The sequence below is a fragment of the Fukomys damarensis genome, unplaced genomic scaffold (genome assembly GCF_012274545.1).
Source record: "Fukomys damarensis isolate Sample0158 unplaced genomic scaffold, DMR_v1.0_HiC HiC_scaffold_13, whole genome shotgun sequence".
In the NCBI taxonomy this organism is placed as follows: Eukaryota; Metazoa; Chordata; class Mammalia; order Rodentia; family Bathyergidae; genus Fukomys; species Fukomys damarensis.
Window position 1 is genome coordinate 24897314 of NW_022900925.1, and position 17811 is coordinate 24915124.

Sequence of the window (17811 nt, forward strand, 5' to 3'; positions counted from 1 at the left end):
CCCGAGTCATTTTATTTCTTTCTTTGATACCTCTGCTATCTCTGCTCTGGTTTAATTTCCTGTTTTTTATTTTATATCCTTGGATTCTACCATTGTACTGAAAATAAATTCCTCTATATTTCTAGCCTGGCCCTTCTTCAAAACAGTTTTTTCCTACTAATATTTTCCTAATTTATTTTTTCTTTTCTTTTTTGGGGCGTACCGGAGATCAAACTCACGACCTTGTTCTTGTGAGACAGTGGAACCATTGAGCTAAATCCCTGGCCCCTGATAGATTTATCATTAAATTCTCTTCCTTTCCTTCTCCACCATCCTCTCCCTCCTTCTCCTCCCTCCTCTTTTTCACGTGAGTCAAACCTTGAGCCTTGTGCATGCTGGGCTAGCACCTCTACCACTGAGCTATACCCCTGACCCTCAATACACCAGTAATGAACTCACTGAGAAAGAAATGAAGAAAATACCATTTACTTTTAATTTTTTAATTTTTAAAGTTAATTTTATTGATACATTTAAGGTATACAAGGTAATGACATTCTTCACTGGAAATTTGCACCTTTACATGATCCATCTTGGTTCTTATTTTTTTCCCATTCCCCTGCCCTCCCTTCCTCCGCTTCTCCTTATCTACCAAGACTTTGTTTCCATTTCTTCTTTTTCTCATGTTAATTCCTGTCTTTGTTTTCCCCACCCCTCCCGCTTCTCGTTCCCCTTTGTACCTTTTCTTCCTATTTCACATTATCTATTATACCTTTTAGTCATTGTTTACACTTTCAGTGAAAATACCATTTATGATAAGAATAAAATTATATACCTAGGTTTTTACTTTGTTAAGGAAGTTAAAGACCTTCATATTGAAAATTATAGTACTCTGAAACAGGAGATTAAAAAACACTAGAAGATGGAAAGACATCCCTGTTCCTGGGTAGACAGAACCATCACTGTCAAAGTGACCATATTATCCAAACTGATGTGTAGATTTAATAAATCCTCATCAAAATACCAACAGCATTCTTCACCAAGCTAGAAAAAAAATCCAATATTTATATGGAGCCAGAAGAGAACCAGAATAGGAAGAGAAGTCCTGGGTTACAGGAGCAGAGCAGGAGGCATCACAGTCCTGGATCTCAAGCTATATTGTAAATCTACAGTGGAAAAAAAGCATAGTACTGGCACCAAAGCGGGCACATGGATCAATGGAACATAATAGCAAATGCAGAAATAATCCTAGGAGCACTCAGACGTCTGATTTTTGACAAATGGGCCAAAAACATGCTGGAGAAAAGATAGCCTCTTTAACAAATGGTGGTAGGAAAACTGCAGAAAATTCCACATGCAGAAAATTGAATCTAGATCCATATTGTTCACCATGCACTAAAATAAAATCAAGATGGATCAAATACCTAGATATTAAAACAAGAATACTCTTGAAGTACATGTCCAGCCCTTGAAAAAAATTTTAAAATAATTTTGTGACTGATATTGCTAAATTGCCAGGCTCAGCCTGAACTTGTAATATTCCTACCTCAGCCTCCCAGACTCCTGGGATTACAGGATGTACTACCACACTCAGCAGTAAATTCCCTTTTTTTGGCTGTTGTAATATGTAAAAATTAGGGCTTTTGCCCTTACAAAATATCAGTAACTCACTTTATGGGTATAGATCAGATGTAGCACAGGTAACAGATTGTTTAGATAAAAAATTTCACTCTTGGTAGTGTACTATAAACACATTCCTGTACTTAAATGTAATTTAATGAGAATTTGCATTTAGTTTCATTTTTATCATAAAAAGTACAAAATACATTTATTATACATTTTGATTATATGTATAGGACTTCTCAGTAGCCCATGAACAATTCAGATATTTTTGAATTACTGTTTAATAATAAAACTTTCATTGTTTCTCTTTTTCTTACAACCCTTGGCATTTGCTTTTAATTCTAAACTTGGCTTTCAAAATAATTATGGAGAACTTTTTGTGCTCTTAATTATCAACTTTATCTTTAGTGTGAAATTACAGCTTTATGTTTCATATCAGATGCAGACTAAAAAATATTAATTCAGGGCTGGGGATTTAGCTCAGTGGTGCTGTCACCTGCCTTGCAAGCACAAGGTCCTGAGTTCAACAAAACAAAACAAAAACTCCAAAAACCAAAGCAAAAAATATTAATTCACTTGAGTTTTATAGAAATCCACGAAGAGTGCATTATACAACTTTCTTGTGACACTCTTTTCTACACCATTTGTGTGTTATATAATGTCAAAACTAAAAGCTTGTTTCATATCTATATTTTAGTAAAGCACATTACAAGACATGCATACTGATTATTTTATGGAAATCTTTCTCATCAGTCTGGCCATGAGGAAAATTAAGATTGTCTTCAGTGTTCCGTGGAAATGGTCAAGGCTTTTCAGGAGAGAAAACAGAACAAAAGGATATTTCGGGCGTGCACACAATTGTGTTATTGGCAGGAAATGTGCTGATTGCTTTGTGAATGTGTCAATTTGTGAATTATCTTTCCTATTATTGAATGAGAGGATGTCTCTCAATATATAAATAGAGTATTCATTTTGCCAGATCTTGTTCAGTTAGTGATAAACTGCACCTTCATAACATTTTTCTACCTATGAAAGTAGTTTTGAAGGAATAATCATAGTTGTGACATTGTATGGATGCCGGAGGGCAGTGGAGTGATCAGAATTTGAGGAACCAGTATGTTGTAACCCTAATGAGTACCTAATTGAAGGTGACAAGCTGTTTTCCCCTTTCTTGTGCAAGCAAAGTCTTAGCATTCGTTATGAACTCATTACTTTTCAACAGTGTTCTGTATTAATTTTTAGGAGAATACTTAGAAAATAATTTTTTTTAATTTTAGAGACTGGAGTTCAGGCTTTTACAAATTTGCTTCCCATCTCCATCTTTATAGTTTTGTGTTTCTACCATAATGGTGACATAGCAACATTTTCATGACCTGAAAAGTTTCTCATGCCATTTTGTATTGTGTCTTCTCTGTTCTCTGCCAACTACCGATCTATTATTATTATTATTATTGCTATTATTACAGGTTTGTCATTGTTAGCCTTATCAGAGTGAAGGAGTCATATAATATATAGACTTTTTTATACATGAATGGCCTTCCCTGGCTTTTGCAGCATGGATTTGATCATTTAAATTGTTTTATGGATAAATTGTTCTTTTTAATTGCTTTTAATTTAATTATTCCATTGGGTCAGTATTTCACTGTGCATTCTCTATTAATGAATATTTGTTTCTAGTTTTTATTATTAATAATAAAATAGATAGTCATATCTCATGGGAAGGTTATGTTTACTTTTTAAAGAAACTGGTAATCCACTTTTCAAAGTAATTTTTCATCCCCAGCAGTGATCATGAGAGTTTCAATTACTTTCCATCCTTTCCTATACGTTACATTACCGGTTTTTAAAGATTTTTTTTCTTGTATAAGTGATGTAGTGGTACCCCATATTGGCTTTAATTTGTATTTCCCAATATGTTGAATATTTTATGTGCTTAGTTACTATCTCCATATCTTCCTTGGTGAAGTATGTTTTAAAATACTACGAACATTTTTAAAGGTTGCATGTATCATCATTGTTAGAGTTACATGAATTTTTTGTCATTTCTTCTCTATAACACACACACACACACACGTATTTGTAATTTTCCCTCACAATATAGGATTTGCCTTTTCATTTTCTCCTTTCTGTGTTAAGTAAAAGTATAAAGTTTAAATTCTGTTAAATTTGTTATATGAGGTGGGATTAAAAACATGGTGAATGTTTAAAAAAAGCTACTAAAGTAAAAGACACATTTCCATCCTCCTCAGAATAACCCCTGCTCTTGAAGCCCCATTTCCCTTCTTTCTTGTCTCTCTGTCAAGATGTCCAGAAGTGTTCTTTCATGAGGTTCTAGTTGTACTCTCATGGTTGCCTCTGTATCCTGAATCAAAATCTTTACTTTTCCTGGTCATTTTGACTTCGGGAAGGAGCTGGAAGTCTCATGGTGCCCAGTCTGGAGAATGAGGTGGATGGGGAACACACTGTGATGTTTTGATGAACCTGCGAATCTGTTGGCTGGCTTGTGGTAGTAACATTCATTGTATTTTTGTTCATGCCTTGTAAATATGTGTAAGAGGACTTCCAGAACTGCTTCTGAAGGTGCTGAGAAAGATCGGACAAGTGAATTTGAAGAGAGGGGAACATTCTGAGGAGGATTAATGGGAATGTGTCTTTTATTGTAACAAATGTTTTTTAAAAATTAAAACTTCATTGTATGTTTTGATTACTTCTCATATGTATATTTTCATGTATCCTCTTCTGTTTCAGAAATAAATAACAGAAACTTTTGTGCTTTTTTTTGTTCTAGATACTGTATGATTTTGGATACTCTAGTTTTAGATCTACAATATTTTTTTTGTTTTGTTTTGCTTTTGGTTTTTTGAGGCCAGTGTCCACTCTTGTGTTGAGGTTGGCTTTGAACTAAGTAGCCCAGGCTGACCTCGAACTTGAGACAGCTTCCTCAGGTGTCACCATGCCTGATCTAGGAAAGATTTTTTTAGCATAATATGATATATAATATATAATTTTTGCATATTATACTTTTGATATCTTTTGATCCAAAGATTGTCTTATCGTTTAATTATATTACACCACTCATGAAAATCAATTGGCCAAACAAGTGTGTTTTTCAAGACTTGCCGGTTTGTACATGTTAAGGGATTTGTTTGTGCCATATTCCATTTCCTTCTTTATGTTTATTTGTCTCTCTTATTTTTCTTGAACACTTGGACTAGAGATAGCAGGTATTTGCCATTTTCAAAAAATCAATTGATTTTTGAAAAGAAAATGTTTTTTATATTTTCAAGATTTAGTTTTGATTTTTCTCTTCTTGCTTACTAATTTTTTTCCTAGTTACATTTTAAATTCTCATTCTATCTTTGTTGGTTTTAATTTACTCTTCTTTTCCTACTTTTTTTTTTTTTTTTTCTTTTTTTTTTTTTTTTTTTTTTTTTTTTGGTGCTGGGACTCAAACCCAGGACCTTGCACTTGCGAAGCAGGTGGCAGAACCACTGAGCTAAATTCCCGGCCCCTTCCTACATATTTTTAAATCTTGAAAGTTGTACACATTTCTTGGGAAGTGTGATGCTTGCATACATTGTGCATCTCCTCTCCTACTTTCATGGTGAAAAGTTTAAAATACAGTCTATTCAAAATGTACAGTGCATTATTGTTATCCAGAGTTACCTTACTGTGCAGTATCACACCAGAATCTGCTGCTATCTAACAGTAATTTAGTGTCCATTAGCAAGCTTTCTTTATCCCTCCCTATGTCCTAGGATTCCAGTTTTGGTAGACACCATTCTACTTTCAGTATCTATGAGGTCAGCTTTTTTGATTTTCACATGAATGAGATCATAGAAGTGCTTATCTTCATGTGCCTGGTTTATATCACTTAATAAGCTGTCTCCAGTTACATCTGTGCTGTTGTTAATGACAGGATTTCATTTTTTAAAAATGTCTCAGTATAATTCCATTGTATAGCTATATCACATTTTAAAAAATTCATCAGGTGGTGGACACTTTGTTTCCATTTCTTACCTGCTATGACTAATGTTGAAATAAGTGAGAGTGCAGGTATCTCCTACATACTCATTTTTTTTTTTTTTTTTTTAGATAGGGTCTCACTATGTAGTTCAGACTGCCCTGGAACTCACTATGTAGCCCAGGCTGGTCTTGAACTTGCAGCAATCCTCCTGCCTCAGCCTCCTGAGTGCTAATATTACAGGTGTGCACCACCACCCCTGGCTTCCCACATACTCATTTTGTTTCCTTTAGGTATATACCCAATCAAGGGATTGCTAGATCATATGCTAGATCTATTTTTAATTTTTTAAAGGAGGTGAGGTTTAATTTGACTTACCTTTAAACATTTTTTAAAATTAACCTCCATACTTTTTCTATAATGGATGTACTAATTCCAACAGGGTGCAAGAAATTTCTTTTCTCTATATCCTCACCACTACTTGTTTTATGTAGTCTTATTTTTTTTTTTTCGGTGTGTGTAATCCTTTTAATAACCATTCTTCAGTAGGGTGATGCTATTTCTCATTGTTTCAATTTTCATTTCTCGGCTGATTAGTGATGTTAAACTTTTAAAATATTTGTTGGCCATCTGTGTATCTTTTGGGAAATATCTTTAGTTTTTATGCTTATATTTTTAAATTGTGTTTTTTCTGTTAAATTTTTTGAGTTCCTTATATATTCTGTGTATTAGCTTTGTGGTTTGTAGTGTTTTTCCTTGCATATGGTTGGTTGTCTCCTTGTTCTATGGATTGTTTCCTTTGCTTTACTGTGTTTGATGTCATCCTGTTGTGTATTTTTGCTTTTGATATTTTGTCCACGAAATCCTTGCTTATTCTAATATCCTAGTTTTTTCCCTATGTTTTCTTTTAGTTTCATGTATTGCCCTTTAGCCTTTATTTTCCTACTTTTTTTTTTGAGACAGGTTCTCACTATGTGGTTGAGACTGACCTGGAACTCACTATGTAGCCCCAGGCTGGTCCTGAACTCACAGCGATCCTCCTGCCTCAGCCTCTCCTGAGTGGTGGGATTACAGGCATGAGCCACCATGTCTGGCACTCCCTGCTGTCTTTAGAGGGATATAATGAATTGTTAATCTGTGTGCAGAGCACCTTGTGTTAATTTTCATAGCTTTGTAATAGTTTTTATCATGTGGACTGCAATTCCATACATGTCAAATTTTTCATTTCTGATACTCTTTAGGTTTAGTTCTTGTCTGATAATTTTTTGATGAGGTTTTGAAATCTTTTTAGAAAAGCTTTCAGGTTGTGATATTTTATATAGCTTTTAAAGAAAACTTTTGTTGTTTATTTTGATACAAAGTCTAGGCTAGGTTGGACCTTAACTTTGACCCTTCTGCCTCAGCTTCTTGAATACCTGGACCATTTTATTCTGTATTGAATAAATGTTTAAAACATTTCTTTACATTTAATCCAAGGTAGTAAAAGCTTTTGATTTTTAATGCCATAGTGTGTGTTAAAATTTCATTTTCTAATTTTATTTTTTTTAGAAATACAGGTAATATTTGCATATTAACCTAGAATCTAGTGACTTATTAATCAACTGTAGAATTTGTTTATTGAGTGTGTTTTATGTATTATTGGGCTTTGTATAATAAGATTTTCAACAAATAATGGTGGCTTTATTTTTTTCATTGTAGTAATTACTTCTCTTGACTTATGTACACAATGTGCCCTACTGTGTTCAGTCATGTTTAAAATGAAGTTTTTTTAGAGTAAAATCTTTCAGTATTGTATAATTATATATATTTTTTGCTAATTTGGTTTTGAGCATAGTACTCTTTTACCAAATTAAGGAATATTTTTTGTCCTAAATGGGTTTTACACTTTTTTGAATCTATTGAGATAATCATGCAGGCAGTTATTTTTTCTGCATAATATTGTTTTCTGAAAGACATATGTGTATTTTTCTATTCCCTTAATTTTGACTTCTTACATTAAATTGAGTGGAATGTACTATGTCAAGTTTCTGGTAAAGTCTGAATCAGCTTGCTAATATCATATTAATAAGGGATTTTAGTATTGTGCTATAAAAAGGCATGGTTTATTGGAAATAAATATATATAACTTATCTGTGATGTCATCAAATCCAGGGCCAGCACTCTACCACTGAGCTACATCCTTGCTTTCCTATTTAAAAATAGTGCCTTTCTTTTTTCTTTTAGCACAAGCCCATCTTATTGCTGTGTGGATCTGTATTCACTTCGTACTGGGGAGATGGTCAAATCCATTCAGTTTAAAACACCTATTTATGATCTTCACTGCAACAAGAGGTAAGCATTTATACCTTCTGGGCATAGTAATTTAGTAATCTAGTAATTTCATGATAAATTTATTAGAAAAGACTTTCCAGGAAAATCCTTCCAAATTATGTCCATTGAAAAAGCTGCTATAAGTTTTCTTGGTAGATATGTTCAGACTTCCAGTCTTGACTCACTGGGGAATTATGAATTCATTGTAGTGGATATAACCATAATGTTAAAAACAACATGCAAAAGAATTGAAAGTATCTGAGAAAAAATAGCTTAGTTTTCCTGAGAAAACTTTTATGTGTACAATGTATATTTGTATATTTATTGGTTTATTATGAGAACTGTGATTTTGGTGGGAGGACTCACTAAAACTTTTGAAAAGTGTGTTTCTAATTGTAAAATATTCTTTAACTTTTTAAAAAGACTGCTGTACACTTCATAATGTAGCTGAAACAGGCACTGGATTGATTTTCCTTCTTTCATGTGATAATATTCAGATCTAGGCTGAACTGCTCCCTGACTTCTTTTTTTTTTAATCTTATTTAGTTTATTGGTACTTTTAAGTCCCTGACTTCTAATGACAAATTAACCACAGAATGTAAGAAAAGAAACGAACCTTTGAACTCTTATTATACAGTTCTTACATTTTATATTTGAAAAACTGAAACCCTATGATGATTAATGCCATGATCACCAATATTGAATATAAGGTATAAATCTGCTGTCATCTAAGAGCAACAGATAAAATATAACAAATGAAATATTTTCTGCTATTTCAATAAATTCAAGGGAAACAAGATATTCTCAGGTTAGAGATGCTTCAAAAAGGCTTATTAACAATGCAAAGTAAGGATAATCACAGTTGTTGCAAGTATTTGAATTTAACTTCAAAAACACAAAAGTTAAAGGAAATAGAGGAAACAGCATAGTAGTTCTAGGGTAGCAAGTTAAACGAATCACATATAAGTGGTAAACAACATTATTGGATAGTTTGATCCCATAAATAATTCATTTAATTCAGAAACCTTCTTTGTCCTTTTGTGAACTAGGTTACTTGTTATTTAGCAAAAAAACCCAAAAAAACAAAAACAAAAAACTAAGAAACAAAAAAGAAACCAAAACATATTGTAAAGGAAGGAAGTACAGAGATTTTTAGAGCACACTTGTATTACTTGTTTAAAACTTCCCAAGTACTTACTTTTTTGAGTTATCTTAAAATCGAGAGGAAATCAAATCTGTAATTATATATCATTGAAAAATTAATAGCAAAATATATCTGAAGAAAAGCTTTAGGAGCTAAGTACAAAAATTTGATTCACCAGAGGTTGTGGTCATCTATATCTGAATTTTCTCATTCTGCAAAAAGCATATAGACCTATAAAAGCAATTATAAAGTCACCTGTAACTCATGGTTAGTTCATAATTATGCAAGAGCGAATAATGTAACTTGAAAGTTTAAACATGAGACCAGCAGACTCATTGAAGAACCTGTGCGAGATGGTATGACATAGATTATGTTGAAGAAAAGACAGTAAATTGTGTTATTTTTTCCTAGATATACTGCACTTTAAACCATTAGAAACCCAGTAGTTTAAAGCACTAAGAAGTTACCAGAGGATGGGAACATTTGCAGGAATAGATGTGATCATGAAAACAACTTCTGTTAATGGGGAAGACAATTTTAAGGGGAAAGTTTTCTTTAAATAAATGAGTGTAATAAAGGATAGGTATGAAATAAACCTTACTGAAACAAGGTAGCAACACTGATTTGGAAGATAGGTCTCTCTGTGCCTTTAAGCCCTCTTATGTAAGCCATTTTTGCCAGGAATGGTGGTGCACACCTATAATCCCAGCATTTGGGAGGCTGAAACAGGAGGATTGCTGAGAGTTCAAGGCCAGTCTGGGCCACATAATGAGTTCAAGGCAGCCTGAACTGCATAGTGAGACCCTGTCTCAAAAAATTTTTTTTTTCATAGTTAGCAGTTATTCTGGGCCTGTCCCACCCTTGGATATATGGACCTGTTGTATTGTTTATCTTAGTTAATGATATTCAGATTGAGAGCATTTGAGGAGCTTTATTTAAGGAAGGAATTATACTAAAGGATGTTCATTTGTACTTAGATCTGATATAGATGATGAGACTCTCCTTTTGCTATAAGGCGATAAGGGGATTTGAGAGAGAGTGAGGGAAAGTATATACTTTCTAAATGAGTAATTGAAAATTTTATATTAAGCAATTATGTTGGTATAGAAATATTTTTAGATTCTTTGATATTCTTTCTTTCAAGCGCCAGGATTTAATTTCCCCAACCTTGAATGTAGGATGGACTTAATAGCTCATTTAAAATGACTGGAATACAGCAAAAGTTGTGGTAAGCAAGGTGTACAGTAAGAAGGTGGGTATAATAAGAGAATAGCTTGTAAATATCAGATATTTTGATGTAGACACAATTAGTGCATCTCTCTGGTTTTTTTTTTTTGTTTGTTTTTGTTTTTTTTTTTTTTGTACAGGGATTGAACTTGGAACTTTGTGCTTGCAAGGCAGGTGATGGCACCACTGAGCTAAATCCCTGGTGGTCCTGATGTAGACACAGTTAAAATTAAAATTAGGAATAGAAAAAAAGGAGAACACAAAGTGCTGTAGAAGAAAGTGAAATGGTAACAAATGATCAAGCAAATAATTAAAATAGCCCAAGAAAGGAAGTTAGGGCAGGAATCAGAAATCTTGCCCCTAGAAAGACAAACATTCCATATTACCAAGGGGTGTTGAGACCATTACATATCAATCATGTTAGTTAATGTATGCGAATTTAAATCACCTATAACAAGATATTTCAAACAGACCCAGTAAACAAAGCAAAGGGTTAATCTCTCTGATGTCCAGACATATGGATAATTGGTTGTATATACCAAACACGCTTTCATGATTGTACTGAATAAAAATCTCAACAGAGAAATAGGAACTTCAAAATAGGTCAGTAGAAATTATAGTTTGAAGAGTAGAGATCAAAAAATGAACAAAATATGAGAGCCTCATGGCACTGTTAGTATCAGAAGATTTAAGAAGATAAGTGAGAAAACATTACTTGAAAAAATAATTTTTAAAAATTACACACATTTTACAAAGAACATATATTTATATATTCACGGTCCCCAGGAACACCAATAGCATAAGAAAGAAGAAAACTATTTCTAGGTATATCATAGTAACATAGTAACATAACATAGCAACATAGGAAAATTAAAGATAATTTAAATACGCCTAGATAAAACACTTTATATGTGTGGAAATAATTTAAAGTATGATGGAGGTTTTTGGAGCTTGTAGAAGAATTAAGAGCACTCAGAAGAAATCTGTTACTTCTGCTACTTTTAATTTGTAGATTCTCCCTTCCTGTAGAATGAGTTACACATCTATGTGTGTATATCCAAATCTTTTCATCCTGACTGTATATTCCCTCCACGTACCCAGCCCAGTTTTCTTAAATTAAGAATTTTGTTATTTTCCTACCACTGAGCATATATTGTTCTCTCCATGGCTGCATTGGTTTTGAAGTTCCTCTTACTGCATATCAGTCAGCTTTCGGATCTTGTTTTGTGAGCTGTATTCAGGATTCATAAACCAAATACTTGTTAATTTTCTGCTACATACCAGGCCTGAATTTCAGCCTTATGTGTTCATCAGTGAGCAAAACTTTTTTTTTTTTTTCTTTAGTTTTTTGAGACAGGGTCAGAAACCAAATTCTTGTCTTCATCACATTGTGTTTTTAACAAAGACAGACTCTCAAATTAGGGTAGATGCTGACAAAAGGAATGGGGTGTTTGAAGGCTCAGCTGTACACAAAGAACCAAAGGCAAATCTGTCTTCTGTGAGGAACTCTGTAGGATTAAAAAGAGCTTCGTCAGCTCCTACAGTCATGTGTAAGTTGTGAGGTTTTGTACACGGGTCGATGAAGGAAAAGACCCTATGAAGGTTAAAAACAAGAAACCAAAGCTCCAAACATAAAGGGGATTTGTACCTTCCCATTCACATGGGTGCTTTGGGGCCTTCTGGACAAAGAACATCTGACAGCTCTTGGAACTCACCTCTGAGGACTCAGAGTTAGGTTATCCTGTTACAAATTTGTTGTTTTGTTGTTAAAAACATATGCCAAGCCCTAAGCAGAGATCTGTATGCTGTATTGCAAATTCAAGCTAACACATGCATGTTTTTTTATACTGCCTGGAGGTTGTGGGTTTTTTGGTTTTGTTGTTGTTTTTTTGAGGCAGGATCTCATTATATAGTTCAGGCTGGGCTTGAACTCACTGTGTAGTCCAGGCTGGCCTCGAACTTGCAGTGATCCTCTGGCATCAGCAGCCTCTTGAGTGCTGGAATTACAGGTGTGTACCACTACACCTGGATTATTTGATTTTTTTTTTTTTTTGGTTTTTTGAGACAGGGTCTCACTATGTAGTTGAGACTGATCTGGCGCTCACTATGTAGCCCAGGCTGGTCTCGAACTCACAGCAATCCTCCTGCCTCAGCCTCCTGAGTGCTGGGATTACAGGCATGCGCCTCCATGCCCAGCTTATTTGATCTTTTTAGATGATTAAGAATTTGTGTAAAGGAATAGTACAGATCTTGGTAAATAATATTTACATATGGAAATACTTTTTATTTCTATCACGGTGCAGTGTGTAAGATGGCTTCAGACATTATTATAGTAACAGAACACAGTTGAAACTATTGAGTGTTTTTAAGTAATAACAGATAACCTGGTAAAGACAGCTCTTTAACAAACCCAGCTTGGAGGGGGTGGATAATCACAATGATGTAATGGAAATTATTCATTGAAAGTTTTTTTGTACCATCAAATATAACTTTTAACAAATGAACAAATTAATTAAGCATGCATTTTAAATACTAAATTTTGGTTTTCCCTAGCAGTTATTAGCATGTGTTGTAATATTTACTTGTACCCAATTTTGAGAAAATGGTATATTAAGTATTTCTTTACAATTGTCAATCTTTTTTTAGATTTTTAGAAATAATTTTTAAACTTGATAATTTGTATTAAGATTCTAGTTAAAGTTTAGTAAATTGAATGAATCAGAACTGACTTATTCATATTGAGTCACATTTGTTTTAAATTTCTTTGTGTGTGTGTGTGTGTGTGTGTGTGTGTGTCTATGTGTTGAGAAATTCAGCATTTAAAAGTGATGGATTATATAAATCCATTTTGTTTAATTCCATAAGTGAAACATAATGAACAGTGAACTCTTCATTGATATGATTCATTCATAAGGTTACGTATTTAAAATGAAGGAAAATGAAACTTTATTAAGAGAAAAACATTTTTGATGTGATAGCTTTTCTTCAGTAACATTTTCTAATCATCTGTCTTGCTCATATAAAATATTTACTTGCTTATATTTTTGACTTTAAGAGACAGATAATCCCTACCTTAAATAATATAAGAAATGTTTTTCTTTTAAATCTAGATGATTTAACTTATTTATGATTCAAGGATTCATAGAATTTTATTTTCACTTGTTTTTCTTTTTTTTCCCCTCCAATTTTAGGATTCTTGTCGTAGTGTTACAGGAGAAAATCGCTGCCTTTGATAGCTGTACTTTTGCAAGAAAATTTTTTGTTACAAGTATGTATCAAATTTTTTAAGCTGTCATATGTTTTTGAGTTTATACTAGTTGATACAAACTAGTTATGTCATTCGGTATTTCATTTGAATTGTGATGTTCTTCCTTTGATTTTTGTGTATGTTCTTGTTCAGTAATTGTATGATATGCAATTTTACCTTGCCAGTGTATTCTTATTATACATATTCTATATTGCCTCAGTTTTCTCACATACTCTCCTTGTATAATTACAATTAATTTCGTATATCATTATCATTACTTTTTACTTCTATTACTTGAATTTTATTTTATTTTATTATTTTTTCATTAAGTTTATTGGTATGTTTTAGGTATACAATATGATGACATTCATTATTGGGAATTTGTACCTTTACATGATAATATCTTGGTTATTTTTTCCCCATTCCCCTGCCCTTCCTTCAACCCCTCCACCACACCTCCCATTTACAAAGACTTTGTTTCCGTTTTTCCTTTTCTCTTATTTTTTCTTTCCCTTCTTTCCTTTCCCTTACTCCTCCCTCTTCCTCTTCCCCTTTAGACCTTTTCTTCCTTTTCACATTATGTGTTTATATCTATTATTTTTTGAAAGCACTTTTTACACTATTTATTTACATCCCATACTTGAGTAAGTAACTGGATTATCCTATTTGAGGGTTTTGAAATGCCAAGAAATATTTCCCATCTTTTTCTTCCTCTCTTTGCTCCCCTGTAATAAATTTTGCTGCACCCAAATTCAAAGCTAAGCATAGCATCTAGTCCCAAATTATATACTCAAGCACACAGAATTAATATATTTGACATGGTATGAAATTACATGTATGAAATTGTATCTAGAAGGGAAGGAGAAGCTAGGAGGGGGAGAAAAAGGGAGAGTGAAATGGGTGGACCTTGACACCATACTCTTAAGTGAGATAAATCGGACACACGTTTAAATACTGCACTGTTTCTCAGGTGTGAGAAACAGTGTGGAAATAAGGACTGAGCTGTGTAATGGATGTTGGGAAATGGGAAGAAAGCGTTGACATGGGAAGGGAACAATAGGGGAGGGAGGGAGAAAGGAAGGAAGGGACAAGAAAAAAAGTGAAGATAGAAGGAAACAATGGAAACAAAGCTTTTGTACATAGGGAGGGAAGGGGGCTTGAGGGGAGGGATGGGATAAAATAAAATTAAATGAAAAAAAAAAGAAAAAGGGAGAGAGAACCCAAATGACTTTTTAGATATGTATTTGCTTATGGAGTTGTTGGTTTGCAAGTGGTACATCATATCAGACAGGTTTGCAGGTTGAAACTTCTGCGGGAATTAGCAGGACTACTCTGTAGTCTGAAGGCAGTCTCGGCACAGAATTTTGTTTAATCTTTTTTTTTTTTTTTTTTTTGTAGTCCACATTTTCTATTTTGCATTCTTTTTCATCTTTTGCAACTGACCATGGAAGCTTTAGTTGAGTTTTCCCAGAGATTCTGATATGTACATTCTGAAGAAATAATTTAATCGATCTCAATTTTGAAATGAGCAGGGAATCTCAGTTGGCATTTGTTGGAGCTCCTGAAGTAACGTATCTTCTGACACAGATATTTATAGAGTATCTGTGATGTTTTAAGCACCAGGCAGTAGCCACTTTTTATGTATAAAGTTCTTTGATACAATTACTACAGTACGTATTAGATATAATTATATACACCAGGTTTCATTATAGTACATTACTTAACATTTTGTAGACCATTGAGAAAAATAAGACAAGCACATGCCTTTATATTTATAATTTTTCTTCTGAGACATAGTTATTATACATTAATGTATTTGTTACATTTCTAATTAAATAATTACGAAGATAGAACCATATAATGGTTCTGTTTATTCTAGTTAGATAGGTTATAGAGAGTCAGTCAGAACAATGGACAGATATTTCAGCCAGATCCAGGTGCCAGATTTTTCCTGAGTTGCTTTCATCTCACTTTATCAATAGTTTTATGGTATTTATCAGAAATACTTGTTTCATGTCTTCTGCACCTCCATTATGACTCAATTTTAATTGTATACTTATAATCTGTGTTTCATGATAGTGGATTTTACTTTCAGGTCAGGGGCATGGAACTATCTTTTGGTTTTGTTTTTAGTTTTTTAGTTTTTAGTTTTTAAAATGAAGATATTATGCTGCCTCACTTGAGTGATAAAGTTCAGAAAAAATCCAAAATAATTGTTTGTTAAAGTACTTTAATTAATTGGCAAAGTACATTTTGAAATTTTAGCTGTTTAAATATTAGGCTCTGTTGGAATGCTTGTGTTTCTTTTTAATAAATATAAAGTCAACTGAAGTAACAAATAAGTTAGTGATGGCAGCATTTATCTTTTAGGGCATATTTATATTGTAGGTTTGTGGTGGATATAAAATTATGTATTTCCAAAAATTCTTGTAATATTCAGTTTCAAAATTTAAAAGACAACATTAGCTTTATTATGAATAAAAATTTGAAAAGGAGCCAATTTTTATAAGTCTTAAATTGGATTTGAAAGGTGTCTAATAATTTTGGTACATTGGGATTGAAAGTTCCTTTTCATCATTCTCTTGTTTATTGATGAAAATGGACACAATTTGATTGCCTTAATAACACTTTGGATGAAATGTAGATATAGCAGAAAACATTATGTTATTCTGTGTACGAGTGACATTTGTTTCTACTGATAGTATCATTAGCATTTTCATCTTAATTCTTTATCTTCTTTCTCTTTTTCTTAATGCCTTTTTGAGTCATCTTTGGTTTACCTTCCCTACTAAATAGTTTAAATAAGTATTAGTCTCATAATTCCATAAGTTCTTCATGATTGGAAGAAAAGATCTGGAAGTCTCAACAGTGTTTTTGGTAGTGCACTCAAGCATTTTACAAGTGGCATGGAGCTTCTAACTAAGTCCTAGTCATGTGGTTTGTTGTCTACAATAATGAATTTTTCGTATTTCCTTATTCACGAGGAGTCTCATTCTCTTAGGGTGCTGTTTGTATAATGACTCTCTTGGATTGAAATACCTTGTAATTTCTTATCTTATGTGGTTTGCATAATAAAAACTGAAGTGTATATTACACAAGGTAATACGTTATATAAAAAGGAGTTCAGAAAACAGCAACAACAAGTTTATGACTTCTCTTCCTACTCTGAATAGTACTTATTGTAACATTTCACTTCAGCCCTACCTAACTTCGTTATAAATACCCTTAGCAATAGTAGTAATAGTTTTCATTTCACAGTTCCATTGAGTATGTCATTCTTCTTTTCAAATAATTCTGCAGAACTTGAAAACTGTAGGGATCAGATTTATCCATATGCTTTTAGGTTACTCAGACCAATGATATCCCCAATTCTTTCAGCCAGTCTGAAACTACATATAGTTTATACACATTTTTCTATGTTTAGGTACCTGTTATCACATAAGTGTTAGCCAGTTTTACCTGTTAGTCACATGCAGGGATTCAGGACAGACATCTGGGTGGGTGGGGGGCTGGGTATGCTGAGACAGCTTTTGTGGTAGCTCACTTGCCTCTACCACATAGCTTTTCTCCTAGTGATCGGTACTAAGTTCGTATCCCATGTAGAATGAAAAGATCTTCACTTAATGAGGATGTTGTTTTGATCGTGCAAGCATTTAACTTCTAAAGTAGTCTGAAAAGCTCTCAGTTGAATACCTTAGTTGTGTGTGAATACAATGAAGGTACTGTAAAATAAGTAGTCAGCTGTGTCCATCAGAGCAAGCATCATGGGAATTTGTGCCAAAGGGTGGATGGAACAGGTAGAGAGCTGATGGAGAACTGTTAACAGAACGCATCCACTATGATGAGAAATGAGACACCTTTGTATTTGGCCGTACAGAGAAGTTGGCTTTGAGCAGCTGTCTGATGTGGAAATCCAAAACCCAGGTATGATTAGGAAAACAAAAGACAAAGACTGATAGATGTCATTAGTAGTCATTTTAAGTGTCTTTAAATTGAAAGGTAGATATGAAGTCTCCAGGGAAACCAAATAGTGTTCAGTAAGCAGTCTCTTTCCTTTGGTCTCTGGTTTTACTTTGAGTAAGAAAAAATATTTCTTACATTCTTAATGGTATTAGTGTATGTGTTCTTCTTTTGTGATGGTGAATAACCAATGTATCAAACAAATGAATTTGAAAGAGCTTTCAAATGCAAAGTTTTTTTCTTTTTAAATTTTGCAACGAGGAACTTTGTTTTCTATGCTAAGAATCCCACATTCACAAATAGACACTGGTAAGTACACATAAGACCTAAGGCCTGTACGAGTTAAAAGTTAAGACTTAA

General features: G+C 33.3%; 1 protein-coding gene across 9 annotated transcripts in view; it reads left to right on the forward strand.

Annotated features, from left to right (window-relative positions):
• Positions 1–17811, forward strand: part of Bcas3 (BCAS3 microtubule associated cell migration factor) — a 530094-nt gene that overhangs the window by 111404 nt on the left and 400879 nt on the right. For all 9 annotated transcript variants that reach the window (XM_010626745.2, XM_010626749.2, XM_010626748.2 and 6 more), the window contains exons 8-9: positions 7787–7894; positions 13436–13512. In XM_010626745.2, the coding sequence (XP_010625047.1) occupies positions 7787–7894; positions 13436–13512 (185 nt within the window). The remainder of the gene's footprint in view (positions 1–7786; positions 7895–13435; positions 13513–17811) is intronic.